The 24203-nt window shown below is 43.7% G+C and overlaps 1 protein-coding gene across 1 annotated transcript in view; it reads left to right on the top strand.

Moving 5' to 3' along the window:
- ALK (ALK receptor tyrosine kinase) overlaps positions 1 to 24203 on the top strand; it is a 527922-nt gene that overhangs the window by 413665 nt on the left and 90054 nt on the right. Inside the window, exon 9 of the mRNA XM_074949139.1 lies at positions 9573 to 9742. Coding sequence (XP_074805240.1) covers positions 9573 to 9742 — 170 coding nt within the window. The remainder of the gene's footprint in view (positions 1 to 9572; positions 9743 to 24203) is intronic.

Genomic DNA, 24203 nt, shown 5'->3' with positions numbered 1-24203 from the left:
CCATTATGAAACAAGAGCATGGAGATGAAATGATGAAAGTTGAGGAGTATTTTAAACAATGATGATGATCCAGATAAAATGAAGGGGGGGGGGACCCACTCAACCCCACTAGAATTGAACAATCAAAGCAGGTGGATTATCATTTTGTCATTTCCATGAGCCTCTTTGCTTGCACATCCAATCTAAGACTGAAAGCAGAAGTGCCAACATGTTGCAAAAGAAACTACTCTCACAGAGTCACTGGCCTGACCAGAAGCATGATAGTCCAGGAATTTCATGATACTTGCATGATACTCACAAGAGGCCCAGCAGAATTTGTGCTGAGGTCCAAATAGTTATCTTTCTAAAGCTCATCGCTTGAAATGTGCTTCTTTCTATATGTTCCATTTCTAGTATGCAAAAAAGTGTAGTCATTGCCGATGCTTCTAAAATGCTTCACATTCACACACAAAAATTGCTCAGATTTTATAGAGCTGTGTCTGCCACATGGGATTATACTCATCTATAGCTGTGTTAAATGTGTTCAGCCTGTAGCTTCAATTTTTGCTTCAGTAAGTCCACTCCACCCTGAGCATGATAAAATTTCTTCTGAGCTTCCTTAATACCTAGCTTCCAGTTAGTGAGCTAGTACATTCACATCTGAAGGCAACTTTCATGGTTCCCTGCCCACAAAAGAAGAGCCATGGCAACACAGAGTTGAAATGCAAGAATCGGCAGTTGATTTGTGCAGGATAGCTAACATTCAAGGATACCTGCACTAAACATTGTAGGCAGCGAAAAACCCTGCCAGCAACTGTCAAAGTCATGCTGCTTTTTCACAATATGTCAACCTCTAGCATGTATGTGCTGGTTGAGGTTAGAGGGGGTGGCATCCAATGGGATTAAACTCCTGCAGTTCCAAGGGGAGGCATGGGTAGATTCCTTTCGGTCTGCCTTTGAGCTACTTTTGTTGCTAGCTATCTTTGTATATCCCTCTTTTCTCCCATTCTTCAACAATCTTTGCTGATACCAGGCCTTGCCTCCCTGATTGGTGGAGCCATAATGCTGATATTGAAGGTCATTGCAAGTTAGAATGGAAAAAGGGGCTGCAACACTCCAGATTGCCATTGAGCCATCTTCCCTTTAGAAGCCTGGTGCTGTGAGCATGTAGCATTGTCTCTCATGGTCTTCCAGAAGTTTGTCTGGGAAGTAGTTTGTACCAGAGTCTCGCAGATGTAAGTGGACACAGTCTTGGTGAGGACCCAAGTGACTCTCAATATGTTTGTTTCTTCTGCATTTAAGAAGCCAATACATTGCACATGCCTCATGATCAGTAATTCCTGGTTGGCCTGGACTGATTAACCATCTGGTTTTACAAAACCTACCGTCAGTGTTTCTTTTCGTCTTCCTACGTAATGGCCCAGGACATGTTAGTATCAACAGGAATAAATCTTGCACAATTGCTCAGGTGAAATGAGTGTCTACCTTGACCATTTTGAAGGTCCCCCTTGTCTCTAACGAAACTTGTGGACTATCTGATGGCATCCTTTTGCCTGGTGGCCTGTTGTCTGCAATGCAGCATAGTTATTTTGCCTCAATATACTAAATTTTAACCTCAGACTTGTTCTTTTAATTCCTCCTAATCATTTCAGAGCTTTCCATTTACTGAGTCAGTGAGGTTGCATATGAGCAGCTAATCTGCATCTGAAGCAGGGCTCCAAAATCCAGAATACAAGACACTGATGAGCCAGCATCGACCGGAGATGGTTAATTAGTTCCTTAATGGTGTTTCTGGCTTCAGCATATTTTGCTGCCAGTCCAGGATCCTAGGAGCCATTTGATGAATAATGCAGGGATATGCCATCAAGAGCACGGATTCAGCTCTTTCAAAATGTGCCACCATTCTGTTGTCAGGACTCATCTGCCATCATTGATGCCTTACTCCATAAAATGATTGCCAGCCTCATTCAGAAGTCTTAACTAGGGCATCCATCTGATCATCTGCTCCATTTCATTTCAGCAGGTGTGAAAGTACCTGGAATATCCTGCTGTGAAGCTTAGAAACCATAAAAATCACAGCCAAAATTTCCCATTTGAGCACCATGCCAGTCAATTCATTCAGAGCCAGTCCATTACAGTCTGCATGATGCACTTCGACAATGAGTTTCTCTCACATCTGATTCCAACTACTCCTTTCCTTCAAACAGCTGACATGTGCATCCATTCCAATTCACTGACTGCTTCAGCTTTCAGTTTTGCTATAGCCAAAGGCACTCTCTTTCATCACTTCAGATTCTACAGACTCTTGTTGCCGGGCTGGTCCCCAGAGAATGTAGAAGCTAGAAGGCTCCTGTGGTAGTATATTGGGCTACTCAAGACTTTGTGTATCAGCCTGAAACTGTTGTAGTCAGAATGGCACAATGAAGTGGCTTCACTAGTCCATATTTGAAGTCTCAAGGTATTTTGCTGAGGAACTGGTCTTTGCATCACAAAGATACACTCTTTTCCCCATTATAGATTAAAATCATTGGCTTGGAAAGGTTGATCAATTCAGTTTCAAATTCACCTCTTTCATTTAATATGCAAAAATATCAACACAGAAGTTTTACTTCTGATGAGCCAAGAAGGAAGTGGTTTACATCACCGCCAAACTCCAATCCAATGGGCTGCAAGAGAAAGCTATCATTACAATTTCGTAGTATAATAATCTGATGTTTGTAATCACCTGAAGGAAAGTTAAGTACTTCACAGCAGCAGGATCATTTCACCTGACACTAAGATGCAGCAGAAGAGAGATGATTGTATTTCACTGGAATGGCAGCAGGGCTTCTACAACAGGACACCAACATAAAGCCCCTCTCTCCTGCAGCATCCCTCCCTGAAACAGGCATTAGATCTCCAGCAACAGTACAACCACCACACCAGGAAGTGTTACATCCTGCCTTGCTCTAGAGAGCTAAAAGTGTCTGGGCGGGTGGCAAGCTGGAAGCCACTACATCCTATGCAAAGAGATGTTTGATTTATGCTACCTTGTCTTCATACTCCTCCCTTCATCCCCACTTGTCTGTTTCATCTGGAACTGGGCAAATAATGGATACGTGGTTCACTGGTTTCCCACACCTGAAGAAGAGCACAGTGTAAGTTCAAAAGCTTGTCTTTCTCACCAACAGAAGTTGGTCCAATAAAAGATATTACCTCACCCACCCTGTCTCTTTAACATCCTGCGATCAATATGACTACAAAAACACTGCGTCCCTTTTGGTTCACTGGCATTTAAAAAAAAAATTAAAATTGTTTTGGGTTGAATGAAAATGACATTTTTCAAAATTTCAGCGAGTAGAAGAGTTTTAAAAAAAAATCTGAGTTGAAACATTTTGTTATGCCTAAAAAACATTTGGTTTCATTTAGAAAAAAATATTTTCAATATTATTGAAACATTTTTACATTTTCTGTTTGGTCAAAACTAATTGGCAAACTTGACACACATTCGTGAATAGCTTTGGCCAACTCCAAACTTCATTTTTGGGTGAATAAACTATTCATCCAAAATATTTCGCCCAGCTCTAGTTTAATCCACCTATCACATCTTGTCACGCTTCTAAGTTGTGAACTCTCTGGGGACAGGGACTCTGTTCTTGCTTCTTTGTCCTACACACTGTACAACAATGAGTTCCTGATCTTGACTGTACCTCTGGCCATTACTGTAGTACAAACTATGAATAAAAATTAATAATGGTATCTAGCCCGGTGGTGTGTGCTGCCACTGGCAATGGCCTATACCCATGACTCAGATCACTTTGTGATGCCGACCCATTGGAATCATCACAGAATAGGAAATAGCCACAACATCCCCTGAGATGGATGCACAGGGTCTAACTGATCACTGTATGCGGGATCAAGAAGGAATTTCCCCCCAGGTCAGATTGGCAGTGACCTTGTATGTGAAGTCCAAGGTTTGGCACTAGTGTAAAATTGGCATGAAAGAAGAACAGGGCCTTGGGGCTTTGGTTTTTACAGTTGCAAACAGAAGTCTTCTCAGTGTGGTCCTCTTCCTAAGTGTGGAGACAAGAGGCCTGAAACGGTAGCTGTAAAAGAAATGAGCTGCCCCCATTCATTTAAATGAGGTGTTAATTTTGAAGCCAAACACAAAGTTATTGGGGTAACTGAGTGAAATTTAAGGACCTGGGATATGCAGGAAGCCAGACTAGATGATCGCTGGAGGGTAGCAATAGGATACAGAAGGACCTAGACAAATTAGAGGATTGGGCCAAAAGAAATCTGATGAGGCTCAACAAAGACAAGTGCAGAGTCCTGCATTTAGGACGGAAGAATCCCATGCATTGCTACAGAGTAGGGACAGAATGGCTCGGCAGCAGTTCTGCAGAAAAGGACCTAGGGGTTACAGTGGATGAGAAGCTAGATATGAGTCAACAGTGTGCCCTTGTTGCCAAGAAGGCTAAGGGCATTTTGGACTGTATAAGTAGGGGCGTTGCCAGCAGATCAAGGGACTTGATCATTCCCTTCTATTCGACTTTGGTGAGGCCTCATCTGGAGTACTGTGTCCAGTTTTGGGCCCCACACTACAAGAAGGATGTGGAAAAACTGGAAAGCGTCCAGCAGAGGGCAACAAAAATGATTAGGGCACTGGAACACATGACTTATGAGGAGAGGCTGAGGGAACTGGGATTGTTTAGTCTGCGGAAGAGAAGAATGAGGGGGGGATTTGATAGCTGCTTTCAACTACCTGAAAGGGGGTTCCAAAGAGGATGGCCCTAGACTGTTCTCAGTGGTAGCAGATGACAGAACAAGGAGTAATGGTCTCAAGTTGCAGTGGGGGAGGTTTAGGTTGGATATTAGGAAAAACATTTTCACTAGGAAGGTGGTGAAGCACTGGAATGCATTACCTAGGGAGGTGGTGGAATCTCCTTCCTTTGAGGTTTTTAAGGTCAGGCTTGATAAAGCCCTGGCTGGGATGATTTAGTTGGGGATTGGTCCTGCTTTGAGCAGGGGGTTGGACTAGATGACCTCCTGAGGTCCCTGATATTCTATGATTCTGTGATCTCATGGTCCCTTGGGATGATCAGCAGTGAAATACCTCACGCTCTGGGACTGTGGCCAGAGGTTCAATTCAGCATCATCAGCATCACCACCTCATCCTCCCCATGCCCAAATCTGACCTCTGCATAGACTTGATGCCTCAGGCAAAGATGCTCTCATAATGCACACATACACACCCCATCTTAGCTAATTGTACAGTGTCAAGTCATGGGGAGGGGTAAAACAACTACTGACCAGCTTTTTCCCTGAAGCATGATAACTGCTAGCCTTTCTAATTCTGTAACCTAGCTAAATAGAGAATGGAGAAAATGTATATTATCAAGACAACAAATAGTATTACCATATAAAAATATAGGTGCAATTACCTAACCTCCCTAGTTAGGTTCTGTGCTGGATTTGAAGCATTACAAAATTATGAAGGGTTTTTTTAAAGAGAGTTGAATCAGGACTCAGTGCTGTGAATACTCTCTTGTGTCCAGAAATCCATCATTAACGTAGCCTCAGTAAACTCATTCCGTGGGCAACCTCACATTTGCTGATTATTGTGATGGCTGCATAAATCCAGCCCCTGCATGCAGTATTTTTTTTTCTTATTAAGCTCTTTATAAGCAGAGAGTTTGAGGGGGTTATTTCAAAGAAAATTAGACAGCAGTGTTCATGTTAGAGATTTTGAGACCAGACCAAATTGCAAAGGTTTATATTTCATTCCTGACAATGAGAGAAAATGAGTCCTAAAACGAGAAAACGCCAGGAAATAATTTTATCTACAGAGATAAAGAGCCGCTAAGGGACTTTGTTACATTAGATGTAACCAAAATGCTTGAGACTATGCTCCATACAGTACTTTAATTAATAAAAACCAAAATATCACTGGATCATAATTGGAAAGTCCATAAAAACCAGAAGAGAAGGAGGGAAAAACTAATTTTTGAAAGGAATATCTAGGGGACAAGCATGTAATTGCTAGCGACACCCTCTTATTGCAGTCATTCTGCACTTGTTTCTGCTGCTGCCTGAATATAGGAGAGTTCATCACTGAAAAAGCTGTCAGGTTTAACTTGTATCTATTAGATCATGTCTAAAGGGAGAGTGAGCCTTAGAGTTATGGATCACACAAGTATTAAAGTCGTCCTTTTATAATAAAGTACATGTGCACTGAACATAAAAGTGATAAGAAAACGGTCCATGTTTTAAACTTATCTGTTGTTTTGGGTTGTTTTTTTTTAAAAAGGCACTGCTCCAATGGCATATATGAGGTACTGGGGGTTTCCACATACATACACTCATAGATTAAGGTCAGAAGGGACCATCATGATTAAGGGCAGAAGAGAAAACTATCCCACTGTGTAGAAGAGATAGGAAGTATGGCAAGAGACCACCCTGGCTTAAACAAGAGATCTTCAATGATCTGAAACTCAAAAAAAGAGTCCTGCACAAAGTGGAAACTAGGTCAAATGACAAAGGATGAATATAAACAAATAGCACACCTATGTAGGGACAAAATTAGAAAGGCCAAGACGCAAAACGAGATTAAACTAGCAAAAGACATAAAAGGTAACGAGAAAACTTTCTACAAATACATTAGAAGCAAAAGGAAGGACAAGGACAAGGTAGACCCATCACTCAATGAGGGGGGGAAACAATAACAGAAAATGTGGAAATGGCAGAAGTGCTAAATGACTTTTTTGTTTCGGTTTTCACCAAAAAGGTTAGTAGTGATTGGTCATCTAACATAGTGAATGCCAGTGAAAATGAGGTAGGATCAGAGTTGAAAATAAGGAAAGACTAAGTTAAAAATTACTTAGACAAGTTAGATGTCTTCGGGTCACCAGCGTCTGATGAAATGCATCCTAGAATACTCAAGGAGCTGACTGAGGAGACATCTGAGCCATTAGCGATTATCTTTGAAAAGTTATGGAAGACAGCAGAGATTCCAGAGCATTGGAAAAGGGAAAATATAGTGTCAATCTATAAAAGGGGGAATAAGGACAACCTAGGGAATTACAGACCAGTCAGCTTAATTTCTGCAACCGGCAAGATGGAGTAAATAATTAAGCAATCAATTTACAAACACCTAGAAGATAATAAGGTGATAAGTAACAGCATGGATTTGTGAAAAACAAGTAAAGTCAAACCAACCTAATTGCTTTCTTTGACAGGGTAACAAGTCTTATGGATAAGGGAGAAGCAGTAGATGTAGCATATCTTAACTTTAGTAAGGCTTTTGATACTCTCTCGCATGACCTTCTCAGAAACAAGCTAGGGAAATACAACCTAAATGGAGTTACTATAAGATAGGTGCATAACTGATTGGAAAACTGTTCCCAGAGAGTAGTTATCAGTGGTTCACAGTCATGCTGGAAGGGCATATCGAATAGGGTCCCACAGGGATCAGTTCTGGTTCCAGTTCTGTTCAATGTCTTCATCAATGATTTAAATAATGGCATAGAGGGTACACTTATAAAGTTTGCAGATGATACCAATTCAGTAAAGACGAATGCAAAGTACTCCAATTAGGAAGGAACAATCAGTTGTGCACATACAAAATGGGAACTGACTGCCTAGGAAAGAATACTGCAGAAAGGGATCTGGGGTCATAGTGGATCACAAGCTAAATATGAGTCAGCAATGTAAGACTAGGAGTACTTGTGGCACCTTAGAGACTAACCAATTTATTTGAGCATAAGCTTTCGTGAGCTACAGCTCACATGAAGTGAGCTGTAGCTCACGAAAGCTTATGCTCAAATAAATTGGTTAGTCTCTAAGGTGCCACAAGTACTCCTTTTCTTTTTGCGAATACAGACTAACACGGCTGTTACTCTGAAACCAATGTAAGACTGTTGCAAGAAAAGTAAACATCATTCTGGGATGTATTAGCAGGAGTGTTGTAAGCAAAACACGAGACATAATTCTTCCACTCTACTCTGCGCTGATATAGCCTCAACTGGAGTATTGTGTCCAGTTCTAGGTGCCACATTTCAGGAAAGATGTGGACAAATTGGAGAAAGTCCAGAGAAAAGCAACAAAAATGATGAAAGTTCTAGAAAACACAACCTATGAGGGAAGATTGAAAAAAGTTGGGTTTGTTTAATCTGAAGAAGAGAAGACAGAGGGGGGACATAACAATTTTCAAGTACATACAAAGTTGTTGCAAGGAGAAGGAAGAAAAATTGTTCTCCTTAACATCTTCTGAGGCTAGGACAAGAAGCAATGGGGTTAAATTGCAACAAGGGAGGTTTAGGTTGGACATTAGGAAAAAATTCCTGACCGTCAGGGTGGTTAAGCACTGGAATAAATTGCCTAGGGAAGTTGGGGAATTTCCATTGTTGGAGATTTTTAATAGCAGGTTAGACAAACACCTGTCGGGATGGTCTAGATAATACTTAGTCCTGTCATGAGTGCAGCAGACTGGACTTAGATGACCTCTTGAGGTCCCTTCCAGTCCTATGATTCTGTGATCATCTAGACTGACCTCCTGCACATTGCAGGCCACAGAACCTCACTCACCCACTCCTGGAATAGACCCCTGACCCGTGCCGTGGCTGAGTTATTGAAGTCCTCAAATCATGGTTTAAAGACTTCAAATTACAGAGAATCCACCATTTACACTAGTTTAAACCTGCAAATAACCTATGGCCCAGGCTGCAGAGGAAGGGGAAAAACTCTCAGGGTCTCTGCCAATCTGACCCGGTGGAAAATTCCTTCCCAATCCCAAATATGGTGATCATTTAGACCCTGGGCATGTGGACAAGATGCACCGGCCAGACACCTGGGAAATAATTCTCTGTAGTAATTCGGAACCCTCCCCATTTAGTGCCCCGTCACCAGCCGTTGATGTGGTGAAAACTGGCCCCCATTAAAGTGAATGGGAGTTTTGCAATTGACTTTGATGGGGCCAGGCTTTCACCCAAAGGCTCCAGCTAAACCACTAAATTTTACCATAGTTCATAAGTCAAAACATGGGACAAAGAGCCAGACTGGAGGAGATAAGAGAAATAACCATGTAAAGAGCCAAATGTGGTTTGAGAATTACTGAGCTCTAATTTTTTAACTGAATATAAAACACCTGAATACTTACCTGAGTGTAAGAATCCTGCACCAAGTACCCATGTATTCTAAGATATATAGATGGGTATAAAGGGCCTGATTTTCATTTAAACTATCGCTATTTATACCACGCACTGTAAAGGGACCTTAAAACGGGTATAAATTACATGTGAACCCATTTTTTAGACCCCTTTGCACTATCAGAATGGTGTACAAGGGGCCTTAGTGTAAATGTGAATCAGGCCCACAAATTTTCCATTAACTTCTTGTATCTTTACTAGCATATTGCACCAAATACCTCTGCACAACAATATTGCCCCAAATATATATACCCCTTTACTGAGAGGGGGAGAAGAACATCAGGGAAGAAGGATTGAGGATTTGGAGGGAGGGAAAGAAGGAACTGAAAGAGAAGAATTGGGGATTTAGTTTATTTATGGATAACTAACGTATCTTGCTTGCTTTCTTATATTTTCTCTTCCTTGCAGCTCCGAATGTCATGGCTCATCCACGGCTTCTTGTTTGGAAATATTTCCCTGGTCCTTGTCGAGAACAAAACGGGGAAGGAACAGAGCAGGACGTTCTGGCACTTCACTAACAGTGAAGGTTTGGGAGTCTGGCAGTGGATGGTTTTATCTCTTCCTGATGTGTCAGACAGGTGGGAGCCTCTCCTCTTTCTTCTCATCCTTTGCTTCCCTCCCAATGAGAAGGCACTTCAGCAGCAGCTGGTTAGCATCCAAAATTGCCTGACAACTCTTAGAAACAGAGTATTCAGCTCTGAGAGGGAGGGAGGTGCTTTGTCTCCCATTGGGACATTCTGTTATGGGTAGGGAGTATGCATCAGTGAGAGATTAGAGCAGAGCACTCTGCATAAGCTGAAAAGCTGGTCTCTCTCACTAACAGAAGTTGGTCCAGTAAAAGATATTGTCTCTTCAATATCCTGGGACCGACATGACTACAACACCACTGCATACAGAGTCCTAGGTGTCAGCACTCCTGGGTTCCATTCCTGGCTCTGCCACTGAATCAGTGTGTGGCCCTGAGCAAGCCACTTAAATTGTGCCTTGGTTTCCCTGACTGGATGTAATATTTCACGTTCATTACTGTTTGCAAAGCATGTTTAGATCCTCAGACGAAAGACTCTATTGACATTGTACTAGAGTTGGGCCTGGGCTGTATAATTCAGTTCTAGTTCCAGATTTCAAACTCCCCAAATTTCAGGGCATGTTTGGATCTGGGATTTAATTCAGTCCAACGTGGAAGGGCCAGTCACAAAACTAGAACCTGGATGTGACTGAGAATTCTATCCCCCTGCACCAAACAATAGCAGTCCACTTCTAATAAGGCGTCATCTCATTCCTGGCAGTGGTGTTAGTTCTGCTTAACTTTCACGTATTGGTTCTCTCACCAATAGGACTTTTATACCGTAAAATGTCCACATGACAACCTGTGCTAAATTGCAGAGTGTCATGTGACTAGGACACAGGCGGGTTGTGACTAGTGGTTGGAGTCAGGCCTAGTGGCTGGAGCCGAGGGTGAGACCCAGAGGTCAGGAATCGGAGCTGAGGGTCAGAGCTGAATTAGCTGGAATGAGACAAGGCAGAAGCAGGACTGGGTCTGAGGCAATATTTGCAAACGCTTTCAGCAGCCAGTGCCCTGTTGCTGATCTTAAGAGCAGGTCTCCTTATCGTCTCAGCCTATTGAGCAGATGGGTCATTCAGGTGGCTCAGTTGGGGCCCAGTTGCACTTGTTAGACTGTCTGAGGCTTAAGCTAGCAGGTAAGCAGGCTAGTTGCAGGCCCTGACACAGAGTATTGTTTTATCAGTCGACTGCAGATCTCCTTCAAAGGGATGCTGTCTGATTTGTTTACTTTTATTTCAAATGCACTGCAACGTGTGCTGTTCATAGAAGAGACACCTATATAGTCACCTTCCATTGCTCTGATCTTTAGGACACAATATAGATCTCTTTTCTATGTGGTAAGGATCAAAGTCTTTGATCTTTCTGGAATTCTCTGCCCTTTCTGAAGCTCTCTGCCCTAGGAAAAATAGATTTCATTAAAGGGTTAGCTTGAAAAACATGATGCAGTTGTGTCTTTTTATCTAGCTGGGTCTTGGGAATGTGTGTAGGGTGCCAATACAAAAGTGCACAGCCATTACTTTATCATCAAATGCATAATTAATATGGATGCATCAAAGATTTTTAAAACATCAACATTAGTCTTATTGTGCAGTCACCACTGGTGGCACACCTGGCTGCTTCCTTCCCTTAAGCTATGTTTTCCTTTGAAGAAGGAATGTATTTTGCCATTATTATTCCTGTGAATTATTATTTACTTAAGTGCTGCCATGGAAATGCCTCCCACTTGAGTTAATCTGTACCTCTACCCTCCTGTTATGTCTATGTGCGCTTTAAACTTTCTCTCATGGCAGATGGAATAAGATAGGATATTTTGATCTTGGGAACCAGGTCCAGTGGTAAGTCAATAAGTCCTTGCAAAATTCTGAGCTTTTCCTGTGAGGTGCTGAGCACCCTCAAATCCCAGTGTTCAGATGGAAACACTGTTAGGTCCATTGAAGGGATGGGAGGGGAGGGGTTAGAAGAGGAAGATCAAGGGCTCTGAGGAGGCTTCAGAGTTTTGATGCATCTTAGAAAGTCTTAGGCCTTGTATACACCCAGAAGTTATACTATGCTAATTAAAATCAATTTTTAAAATGGATTTAGTATAAATCAGTGCAAGTCTTGAGGGGAGAGATGGCCACTTAGAATGCAATCTACAAAACCCAGCACATTAGGTAGGCAAGGAGCAGCCCAAGCCAGCCAATGGGAGATGCCAACAATGTTCTAAGTCCTGCTCCTCTCTGAGATAGACTCCTAAGTGTGGGCTGCAGAGAGGTGCCTATCTCTGCTTGCAATCCACAAACTGGGGAAGAGAGGAGTTCAGCTGCCTAACTCACGTGTAGGGCCCAGTCCAGTGGGTGCACTCAGCAACTATCCAGCTCCACACAAAACAGCTAGGAAGGGGGACAACCAACCTCCCTTATAACTGTTTGTCCAGTAGTTAAGGATACTCACCTGGGATATGGGAGATCCTCGGTTCAAGTGCCCCCTCTGCCTGAGGAGGAGAAGGGATTTGAACAGGGATCTGTCACCTCACAGGTGAGTGCCTTAATCATGGGGCTATTGGATATTCTGATGTGCAGCTTCTTCAGTCTTTCTAGTTTAAGTTGTTCCACTTTATTAATTAGGTCAGAGAGAATGAGAATCACTCTGTCACCCAGTGGTTAGGGCACTCACTTGAGAGGTGGCAGATCCCTGTTCAAATCCCTTCTCCTCGTCGGGCAGAGCGGGGACTTGAACTAAGGATCTCCCACATGAATATACCCTAACCACTGGGCTAACAATTATAAGGGTGGTGGTCCTCCTCTCCCCAGCTGTCATGTCTGGAGTTAGGTGGCATCTACGCACTCCTACTAGATTGAACTCCACATGTGACTTAGACTCCCTTCCACCTATCTTCCCATAATTAGTGTATCACTCTGGGTCTTAAGCAGGAGATAAGCAGGCAGATGCCTAGAGAGAGAGAGAAATGCTCAGAGGTAGAAAAGTAGGCACCCTGGGAATTTTTACTGCAAAAACATAAGTGCTGAGTAGGTTTAGTCACCTACAAGTTCAGGCAGCAGCCAAGCAGGAGTTTTGTGGATTACAGTGGTGCCAAAAAAAGGGTGGGGATTTAGACACCTAAATATCTTTGTGGATCCAGCCAATCAGACAAAACTAGTCATTTAAGGTTCTGTTTTTTTGTGAGTTTCAAGTCATTTCCACATTCTGGTTCTTATGCATTAGCACAGTCTAAAACATTTGGGTTGCAAGCAGTGCTGGGAAATGTTTTATTTAAATTATTTCCATTGGCAATAGGAAAAATAAAAAATAGGAACATATCTTGGTATGGGGCTTTTTTTTCTTTGAATCCTTTCATCAGGTTTCAGAGTAGCAGCCGTGTTAATCTGTATCCGCAAAAAGAAAAGGAGGACTTGTGGCACCTTAGAGACTAACAAATTTATTTGAGCCTAAGCTTTCGTGAGCTACAGCTCACTTCATCGGATGCATGCAGTGGAAAACACAGTGGGGAGATTTTATGTACACAGAGAACATGAAACAATGGGTGTTACCATACACACTGTAAGGAGCGTGATCAGGTAAGGTGAGCTATTACCAGCAGGAGAGCGGGGGGGAAAAACCCTTTTGTAGTGATAGTCAAGGTGGGCCATTTCCAGCAGTTGACAAGAACCTCTGAGCAATAGTAGGGGGCGGAAATAAACATGGGGAAATAGTTTTACTTTGTGTAATGACCCATCCACTCCCAGTCTTTATTCAAGCCTAATGTAATGGTATCCAGTTTGCAAATTAATTCCAATTCAGCAGTCTCTTGTCGGAGTCTGTTTCTGAAGTTTTTTTGTTGAAGAATTACCACTTTTAGGTCTGTAATTGAGTGACCAGAGAGATTGAAGTGTTCTCCAACTGGTTTTTGAATGTTATAATTCTTCACGTCTGATTTGTGTCCATTTATTATGTACATGGCAGAGGGGCATTGCTGGCACATGATGACATATATCACATTGGTAGATGTGCAGGTGAAGGAGCCCCTGATGGCGTGGCTGATGTGATGGTGTCCCCTGAATAGATATGTGGACACAGTTGGCAACGGGCTTTGATGCAAGGATAGGTTCCTGGGTTAGTGGTTCCGTTGTGTGGTGTGTGGTTGCTGGTGAGTATTTGCTTCAGGTTGGGGGGCTGTCTGTATCAAGGACTGGCCTGTCTCCCAAGATCCGTAAGAGTGATGGGTCGTCCTTCAGGATAGGTTGAAGATCCTTGATGATGCGCTGGAGAGGTTTTAGTTGGGGGCTGAAGGTGATGGTTAGTGGCGTTCTGTTATTTTCTTTGTTGGGCCTGTCCTGTAGTAGGTGACTTCTGGGTACTCTTCTGGCTCTGTCAATCTGTTTCTTCACTTCAGCAGGTGGGTATTGTAGTTGTAAAAACACTTGATAGAGATCTTGTAGGTGTTTGTCTCTGTCTGAGGGGTTGGAGCAAATGCGGGTGTATCGTAGAGCTTGGCTGTAGACGATGGATCATGTGGTGTGGTCTGGATGAAAGCTGGAGGCATGTAGGTAAGTATAGCAGTCAGTAGGTTTCCGGTATAGGGTGGTGTTTATGTGACCATCGCTTATTATTTAGGGTTACAAAACCTACATTTGGGGTCAGTTTTAAGTGGCTGTGACTCTGGAAAGGAGGGGTTCATTTCTGATTCCCCAGCAGCAAAGCTGCAGAGCTATCAGTAATAATAGTAGCACTCTCCTTGTTACAGATAGAAGCACCCTACATCCCAAATCAATCTATTACCTTTCATTAAACTGGGTTATTTACCACTCCAGTGCCACCAGCCCAGATGGATTTAATTAAACTACACTGAAGCATATCATCTAACTGGTGCTTTGTCTTCCCTTCCTAGAGAAGATCAGTGCCACAGCCTATCCCTTAACCCCACATCGAAGGCTAGGAAGTGATTGGGAATGGGGGAAGGCGGAATAACTGTTTTCCATTAAAGGCCTAATGTAGCATGAAACTATCAGGGGCTGAGACATATCACCATTCTTATTACCCTTAAGGCAAATAAAACGTGCTTTTTTTCACTGGAGTTAAAGGTAATTTGTCAGAATTAGACATGGGTTCAAGCCACAGAATTGTTATCTAGATTTAACCATCTAATATTTAGTGTCAGGATCCAGGCTTACGGTTCAGTTTATTACAAAGAGATAAAAGCCATTAGCAAGGTTGGTAAGTTTAACATTGGGTGTTGGATTGGGCTGTCTGTCAGAAATCAATCTGCGAGCAACAGCTTTAGAAGGGATGTCTTTCCAGCCGGGGGCAACAGAAGGTCCCTAAAAGTAGGGGAACTACTGGTGTCCAAACCATGGCCCCACCCCCTGTGCTGCCCCTTCTCCCCAAGGCCCTGCCCCCATGCTGCCTCTTTCCCCCAAGACTCCATCCTCTGCTCGCTCCTTTCTGCCCCCTCCCCCTGTTGCTTGCCCTTACTGCCAGTAATGGGGCCATCACCCCCTGCCCTGCACCCCCCACATTCCAGCACCCCTGTTTCCAGCAGCTGAGCAGGGATATTGTGGCATTTTGGAGCACCAATGACAGTGTTGCCAACTCTTGTGATTTTATCACCAGTTTCACAATATTTGGTGTTTTATTTACAGCTTCCACTTCTGGAGACAAGTGATCAAATGAGAATCTCTACTTTCTTTCTTTCTTTTCTTTTTTTAAGCTTCTAGCCCTCAGAGTTACTGAGAGAAGCTGTAAAATATAACTAGAGTGCATCTTGGAGTCTCGGAAGCCAGATGGCAAATAAAAAACCCCAAAATGTAGGGGGTTTAATCTCATGATTTTTAAGTCAATCCCATGATTTGGGGGGGGGGGTCTGATTAATGATTTTGAATGTTTAGGGTTGGCAATACTGGGATTATCTCAAAGCTCCTGTTAGCTCACCCAGCTATTCTTTTATGTTTCACACTGATTCTTGCTGTCCAGATTTTCCTGAGTCTAGTAGGTATTCCCTCAATTTAATTCAACCTCTTCAAGAGGGTTTAGAAAATGATCGGGGGGGGGGGGAGGCCCAAACAACACAAGGAAAGCTCATAATTTCTTTTTTGTGGCAAGCTCATGTCACTCTGTCTGACTGGGTCGTTCAGCTTCTCATGCCAATCACAGGCCTTGTCTACACTAAAAAGTTAGGTTAGTCAAGCTACATCACTCAGGTGTCAAAAATCCACACACACCCCTCAGCAACATAGTTAAGCTGACTTAACAGTGTAAACAGCATGAGGTAGACAGAAGACTCCTCTCAGGGAGGTGGATTACCTAAACCAGTGGTGAGCAACCTGTGGCCCATGGGCCGCAAGCGGCCCATCAGGGTAGTCTGCTTGCGGGCTGAGAGACATTTTGCTGACGTTGACTGTCCACAGGCACAGCCCCCTGCAGCCAATGGGAGATGCGGGAAGCGGCCCACTGCTTCCCACAGCTCCCATTGGCCAGGAACAGCGAACCACGACCACTGAGAGTGGCGGGGGGGGCCGTGCCTGCAGACCATCAACGTCAGCAAAATGTCTCATGGCCCGCAAGCCGATTACCGTGATGGGCCACAGGTTGCCAACCACTGATCTAAACTGATGGGAGAGCCCCTCCTGGCAGCATAGGTTGTGTGTACGCCGATGCGCTACAGCTGTTCAATTGCAGTGCTGCAGCATTTCAAGTGTAGACAAGCCAACATCCGTTGTTCCATACAGCCTCTTAGATGCCTAACACATTCAGCCTCTCCTCAGCCTCAAATTTAGATGATGAGGAAGAGAGCTCTACAGTAAAAGAACCATTCATGCAGGTAGGTGTTCAGCATATCCTGCTGGCATGTCAGTTCATTCGATGAGGTCACAATATACATACATGGCTCTCCTTAAAAATGTCCCAGTTTCTGAGATCTGCAGGGCTGCTTATGTGGTCTTCGGTACATACCTTCTCCAGACACTATGCCTTAGTTAATGCCTCTTGATCTGAGGCAGCAGTTGGCAATGCAGTTCTTTCTTCTGTAATGGACTCAACTCCAAAGCGCTCTCTTCCTTATGGGAGCACCCACACGGATGTTACTCAAAAAAGAAAGAGAGGTTACTCACCCTGTGCAGTAACTGCTGTTCTTTGAGACGTGTGTCCGTATGGGTGCTCCACGACCCACCCTCCTTCCACTCTGCTTCGAAGTTTCCTTCTGAGACAACTGAGGGCAGAAACAACTGAGGGCAGTTTGCCCACACAGCCTGATATAACCTCGGCGAGGGGCATGAGGATATCAACAGCGCATGTGCAGGCCAAACGGACGCTGCTAATGAAGCTCTCCGATCAGAGGCACATGGTGGTGCACATGCCCCTGAAGTAACCAAAGTGGAGCACCCATAGGGGACACATCTCCAAGAACTGCAGTTATTGCACAGGGTGTGAAACATCTTTCTTTTTTCCTCAATATAGAACAGTATATTCTGTGGCAGGAAGGACAGTCTCTAATGCCCACCCACTGCTGTTTTGTAATGTTCTTCACTCATCCTAATGCCCTACTTTTGAAACACAGTTGGTGATAGGTGTATTAACAATGCCTGTGATAGAAATGGTGCATGTATGTTTATTCCCTACAGCACCTTCTCCTTTAATAACAACTTTGAATCCCAGCTGCCCTTTTATTGTTGGCTCATAGGTAACTTTCTGAATGAAAGTTCTTTTTAGCTTTGCTTTACTGAGATGCCTCTATTTCTCCAAACAACTTCATTCCAACCAGGGGGTATCTCTTTTCTCATTTTCCCAGTATTTCTCTCTGTGGTAAGTGCTACCAGTGTGACATTTGTGCTATGGAAGCTATTAAGGCAACTGGGGTCAGTGGTAAGAAAGTTTGCTATTCCATTGGTACTTCAGTCCTGTGCAGGACAAATAATAATTATTCTACTTAGAGAGAGACCTTGGCCTTCAGAGAAATACCATTCTTAAGTAAGAAACATTATCTGTACCTTCTGACTCTCTATGTCTCTATCTCTGAATGTATGTTTGTACGTGTAGTGACTTTCATGTGTTCCTTTTCTCGGACATCCTTGACTGGAATGGATTTTTGGTTGTAAAGATTATGAACCATTCCAGGCTATAGCATGAAGAGAGCTGCAGGAGACTGGCTGTTGGTTACCTGTACTGTATCTGTGAGCTGACATTAAAAGCACTGTTGGGATTCCGAGTTGTTATTAAAAGGAGGGAGCTGTGGGGACTTAATATAAATGCAGGCTTTCTGAGCTCTCCACTCCAGATAAAATGTTCTCTGCTTCTCCCCAAAGAGGAGCAGAACTACTATACACAAAAAATAACAAACCTATGGAATATGATCTCAATTTAGATGATGGAAGCAAAAGAGAATTAGGGCTATTCTGTACAGGGAAATTTACCAGTGTGGCTATACCAGTATAATTATACGTGCATAGCTGTGCTGATAAACTTCCCTGTATAAATAAGGTCTAAATGATTTCAACAGAATCCTTAAACTACTCAGTCAGGGTTGGAGGAAGTAAGAAGGTAAGATTAAGATCAAATACTGATGGGTCTGAATTGAAACCCCTGATTTAAAGATCCTGAGTTTGGGAGGAATTGGGATCCAGATCGTAGATGGGTGCCTGTTTCTATAATAGGCTCAGCCAAACTCCCAGATCCAAACTCTCCTACTATTTGGGGAAATATTCTCTGAATCAATACTTTCTGACTCAGGCCAAAGAAACCAACCAAAGAAAATGAATTCAGCTTGGTCTTGGATCGCCTTTCTCATCTCTTACCCTCAAGTATTTGAGCTTTCACCATCGTCTCCTGTGAGTGTGGTTTAAGTTTAAATAAAGCGTTACCCTACAGTCAGCTCAACTGATGTTGCTCAAAAGCACGGGTGGCCAACCTGTGGCTCCAGAGCCGAATGCAGCTCTTCATAGGTTAATATGCGGCTCCTTGCATAGGCACTGACTCCGGGGCTGGAGCTATAGATGCTAACTTTCCAGTGTGCCAGGGAATGCTCAGTGCTCAACCCCCTGCTCTGCCCCGGGCCCTGCCCCCACTCCACCCCTTCCCCCTAGCTTGCTTTGCCCTCACTTTTCCCCCCTCTCCACCAGAGCCTCCTGCGCACCGTGTAACAGCTGCTCATGGCAGGCAGGAGGCGTGGGGAGAGAGTGGGAGGCACTGATTGGTGGGGCTGCCGGCAGGCAGGAGGCGCTGCAGGTTGGAGTGGGGAAAGCTGATGGGGGGCTGCTGACATATTAGTGTGACTCTTTGGCAATATACACTGGTAAATTCTGGCTCCTTCTCAGGCTCAGGGTGGCTGCCCGTGCCCAAAAGGGAGATTTGAATTAGTCTTCCTGTCCACCTAGTGAAACATTTCCCGTCTGCTTCAGAAAGAAAGCAAATCCCATGCAATATCATCAGATATTCCCATAAATCAGCTAAGATTAATTTATCTTTATCCAACACTCCACCACCTGCCATGCATCAGAGGAACCATTTTAAACATAGCCTTAGGGTTGAACAGGACAAAAGCAGTGACAAGAAGGACATCAGCACTTTAATGAAATGAAGAAGTTCCTCTTGTTCTCAAGCTAAGATTTTCCAGGACTCAAGCCATTAAAGCCACTATCGACCATCATGTTGTTCCTGTAATGGAACTCAGCATGCAAACATAACACCGTCTGACTAGCATTTGCAATTCATGTGCAGATGCTGCCAAGGCAGGTTTAATAAGCAGCAAACTCATGGCACAATTGTCAGCATTGATTTTTTTGTTGTTAGGTTTTTTTTTTTTCAAATATCATCTGCAATCTCTGTTCAAAGCATCTCTGTTTGTAAGGCACAATGTGAACATTAATTCACTTACAGTCTCTACATAAAAGAATAAATGGACACAAATCAGACTTCAAGAATTATAACATTCAAAAACCAGTCAGAGAACACTTCAATCTCTTTGGTCACTCGATTACAGACCTAAAAGTGGCAATTCTTCAACAAAAAAACTTCAAAAACAGACTCCAACGAGAGACTGGTGAATTGGAATTAATTTGCAAACTGGATACAATTAACTTAGGCTTGAATAAAGACTGGGAGTGGATGGGTCATTACACAAAGTAAAACTATTTCCCCATGTTTATTCCCCCATCCCCTCCCCCCCACCCCCGCTGTTCCTCAGACATTCTTGTCAACTGCTGGAAATGGCCCACTTTGATTATCACTACAAAAGGCTTTCCCCCCCCACCCCCCCGCTCTCCTGCTGGTAATAGCTCACCTTACCTGATCACTCTCCTTACAGTGTGTATGGTAACACCCATTGTTTCATGTTCTCTGTGTATATAAATCTCCCCACTGTATTTTCCACTGAATGCATCTGATGAAGTGAGCTGTAGCTCACAAAAGCTTATGCTCAAATACATTTGTTAGTCTCTAAGGTGCCACAAGTTCTCCTTTTCTTTTTACAAGTCCATGTTAATCCACAACCTTTGAGCATGCCAACAGTCACTGCCTTTAGGACTTAATCCCAATGCCTATTAAAGTTATTGGGTCTTCCCATTGAGTTCAATGGACATTGGATCGGGCTCAGAGTGTATTACATTAGTGACAATGTTCCTGTGCAGAAAGGGGAGAGAAAAGTCATCCATATTTTTTTCTCACTAATATGACATCTCCGTCTTCAGTTTTGATTACATTTCTCTTAATTAGCCCATTAAGCTAAAACCACTGAAGCTAATGATTGAAATGTTGGTTGACTAATGAACGTGTTTCAATGGAATTTGAGAGACATCATATTTCTAAATGAATAGTGACATTAAATCAGAGAGAAAAAGAGATGAACTATTTGTTGCAGACATGCTGGTCTCAGGGGACAAAGTTTTCACTGAAGCTCCATTTGTTTTAGAAAAGAAATAAATGAGATTAACATAATCCCACAGTAATCATGGTGGATCTGAAGGTGTTTGACATTTGCATGGTTTTTCCATTTGGGACCCTATACACTCACACTCCTTGCATCTGGATCTGGGAATCATCTCTTGCTTGGTCTAGCACCCCTTCCACAGGACTCACCACCTTCTCTAGAAGTTGCTGTTGCCCTTTGGGCTTGATCTCTCATAATGTCCTGCAGATTTTTTTGCTATTCTGCCTGCAAACAAGGCCTGGCTCTCTATGTAGTGGGATTGTTGGAAGCTTTACAGAGTCTTCTGCAGCACTTCTTGCAGTTTCCCAGCCACTGCAGTCTTCTCCTGGTCAAGGCTTCAAAACCCTCAGGCCAGCTATAGATCCTGGACAAGCTCCTAAATGTGAAAGTGTGGGGTCCCATTCTTGTCTCTTTTCAAGCTACAAACTGCTTGGAGATCACCTTCTGGTCAAACACTGCATGTTTTTTTTCACTGTGTTTGCCCAGCAATTTGTACAAACTCAAGCAGCTCTGTATTGACAGTATCCTACAATCCTTAGCTCACCTTCATTTCCCCCCCTCCTTGGCCAAGTATCTTCCCCCCTGAGACATCTGTCCTGCTCTGTCTTTCAAAAGCCTGCCAGTCTCTGTCTTCCCCACAAGCACTTCCCTTCCTGTGTCTTTTTTATCTCCTGGGTAATGGGCTAATTAGCCTTGTGGGCTCTCCTCAGCCCCTCCCCATCCAGCAGTTAGGCACAGCTCTTCCTAATCAGGGCTACTTCCAAGCAACTCCTTGTCGTTGCAGTGACCAGAGTACTATATCGATTACTGTTTCCCAGCTATCTGTCACAGACCCCCTTTGAATTGAGACAAATTCCGGTCTTGTTCATATCTCCTTATGTAGTTAAGAAAATAAGAGTTCTGGGCCTAGAACAGGTGAATAAAAGAAGTTCAGTGTTTCTATCAGAGACAAATAGAGACAAGACTATCAACCTATTTACAGGAACATACAGGAAGTCTGGTGAACACAATGGGACAATTTCTGCCATCTGTTAAATCTGTGAAGCCCAAGTTCTAGCAATGATGGTTAGCATTAACTCCAGTGAAGTGTAACAAAAGACAGATATTAACTTATTGCATTTACCGGACTTCTGATGTGGCCAGCTTAGATGATCGTTCTCTCTCCATAATCAGAACAATTCTGTACTGCCAGGAGAAACTGATGAGACATGACTATAACAGGCAGTGAAGAGCAGACTTCAAAGGATGAAGAACTTGGATTCAGCCCTGCCAATCACCCAAAACTCCAGAAACAGTAAGGGTCAGAATTCAAAGGTGCCTAAAGAAGGAGAGAGGCTCTCAGTGGGATTTTCAGTTTCCCTCTTTAGGGATCTAAATACCTTTGAAATGTGGCCCTAAGGGCCTATCTGAATATTCTTGAGTCTGCAAAAGTTGGCTTGAAAACTGGCATGAAGAGCCTTTCTGTCTCCTCTGTGAAATGAAAAGTCACCTCTCTAACTGGCATTCATTTGGCAGGCTGAGAAGAAAGGTGAAGGGCCACAGCGACTGAATTCCAGATAGTCCTCTAGTTTAGTACCAAGGCATGTTGGGGTGCTGTGGAGGAGGATTGTACTGCCGTTTCCTAAGCGGTGTCTATTCTGTAGACAAGCAGGACACCTCACAACTGTCAATATAACATCTTTCACCTGCATTCAGTTCATGCCAAAATGTTTTTAAATGTTTGTGAAAACTCCACACAAACTGCAGACCATATTAACACACACATTTTCCTGATAGAAATACATATTGGGTAGGTAGCCCAGATATTTCCTGTAGGACTGAGTGAAAAGAGTTCAGTTCTTCTTCGAGTGATTGCATATGCCCGTTACACTGTAGGTGTGTGCATGTCCCAGGCACTGGTGCCAGAGATATTTTTCCTAGCGATACCTGAAGGGGCAGCCCGAACTATTGTCAAACTCCTCATGCTCTGAAGTGAGTGTATAAAGATCAGAGCCTTCCCACCCACACCTTTAGTTCCTTCTTACCATCCAAGGTCAGAGCAATTGTGTTCCCTTTGAACAAAAGCTTTTCAACTCCGTCAGTGACCCTTGTTTGCACTGTCTCAAGTGCTTGGGTGAGGGTCATGTTAGAGATAGGGCACTCTATTTGTTTTGGTTTTGAGACCAAGAGAAAGAAGCTGAGGGAGGAATGTGTCTATTACATCCTGATGGAGACCACTCTTAGATGGGCATCGGACCCCACTTGGTCATTCAAGGGAAGTTCTTAAATGACTCCTTCTCAAAGTGTTCGCCCAGCTTTGCCTGCAGGCGGGAGTTGCAGTAAAGCCCCTTCACCGGGACAGTCTTCTTCAAGGCCCAAGACTTCAGAGCCGTCCCAGCTTCGGAAACATAAGGAGACATCGGCATCGGCTTTTTTGAAGTCCAGAGATCAGACTCCTCTGCAGAATGTCATGCCAATACCCACAGTGTGCCTTTTGTCTTGCCACTTCCTGGTACCAGTGCATACAGAGAGATCTGAACCGTCAACTGCAGTGCCCTTCTTGGGACTGTCAAGACCTCTTTGGCTGCAATGGAGTAATCATTCCTGATCACTGTGGGTCAGCACCCTGTGTTTGTATGACTACGCCAGAGGCTTATGCCATGGCCAGGGATTTGTTATGCCTGTCAGTACCACCATCCCCATTCCTTCAGAGTGAAGTCCCTCTTCCAGCACCAGCACAGCTGCCAAGACCATTGGCACCTGAATGCTTTGTTGTTGGGCCACCAGCTTCAGGCTTGGTACCAGCTCCTTTCACCTCTTGTGGTCCGGTACCAGCTCCCACACAGCGTATGTTACCAGCAGCCAGGAAGCCAGATCCAGATCTCGGTCACCAAGGACCCCTCTTAGTACTGTGCCACCATGGGTCTTGGAATACTCAGAGTGTCCATTGGACCCCAAGGTAGGCTCTCAGGTATCTCAATGCTGAGAGTCCAGAACTTCCTCCTGATCCCATTCTCATAATCCCTGGTATAGGTTTCAGAAGATTTCAGCCAGGGGTTGTGATGCTAGGGCCAGATATGCCTGGGGCCTGAGACCGCACCAGCCCCCTCAGTGGCCCTATTGTAGATCTGGATGCTGCAGGTGTCATACATCACCCATACAGACAGTACTGAGGAGTGAAAGTCTGTACAGAACAGCCTTTGGACTCTCAAGCTCAGGACTTACTTCAACCTACTTTGGAGCTGCAGCCTGCCACGGTAGCACAGGAACAGCCTCAGGAGCTCTTTCTTTTGTCTTCCCTTCAGATATCCTCCTCGTTGCCTGATGAGGCTCTGGTACTAGATGACTTCAAGGTATATCAGGGGCTCCTCAGGAGAATGGCAGCTTATCTGGGTATTCTAGTGGAGGCGAATACCCACAAACTGATCAACATTTTCCATCCCACTTCAGAAGGAAAGATAGTCCTTACCTATCAATGAGGCTATTATGCAGCCAGCCAAAACACTCTGGCAAACCCCATCCTCCATTCCCCATGTGGCCAAACAAATGAAACATAAATACCAAGTTCCATCTCAGGGATTTGAATAGTTTTATTACATCTAGA

The sequence above is a fragment of the Natator depressus genome, chromosome 3 (genome assembly GCF_965152275.1).
Source record: "Natator depressus isolate rNatDep1 chromosome 3, rNatDep2.hap1, whole genome shotgun sequence".
In the NCBI taxonomy this organism is placed as follows: Eukaryota; Metazoa; Chordata; order Testudines; family Cheloniidae; genus Natator; species Natator depressus.
This window is presented reverse-complemented; position numbering and strand designations above follow the sequence as displayed.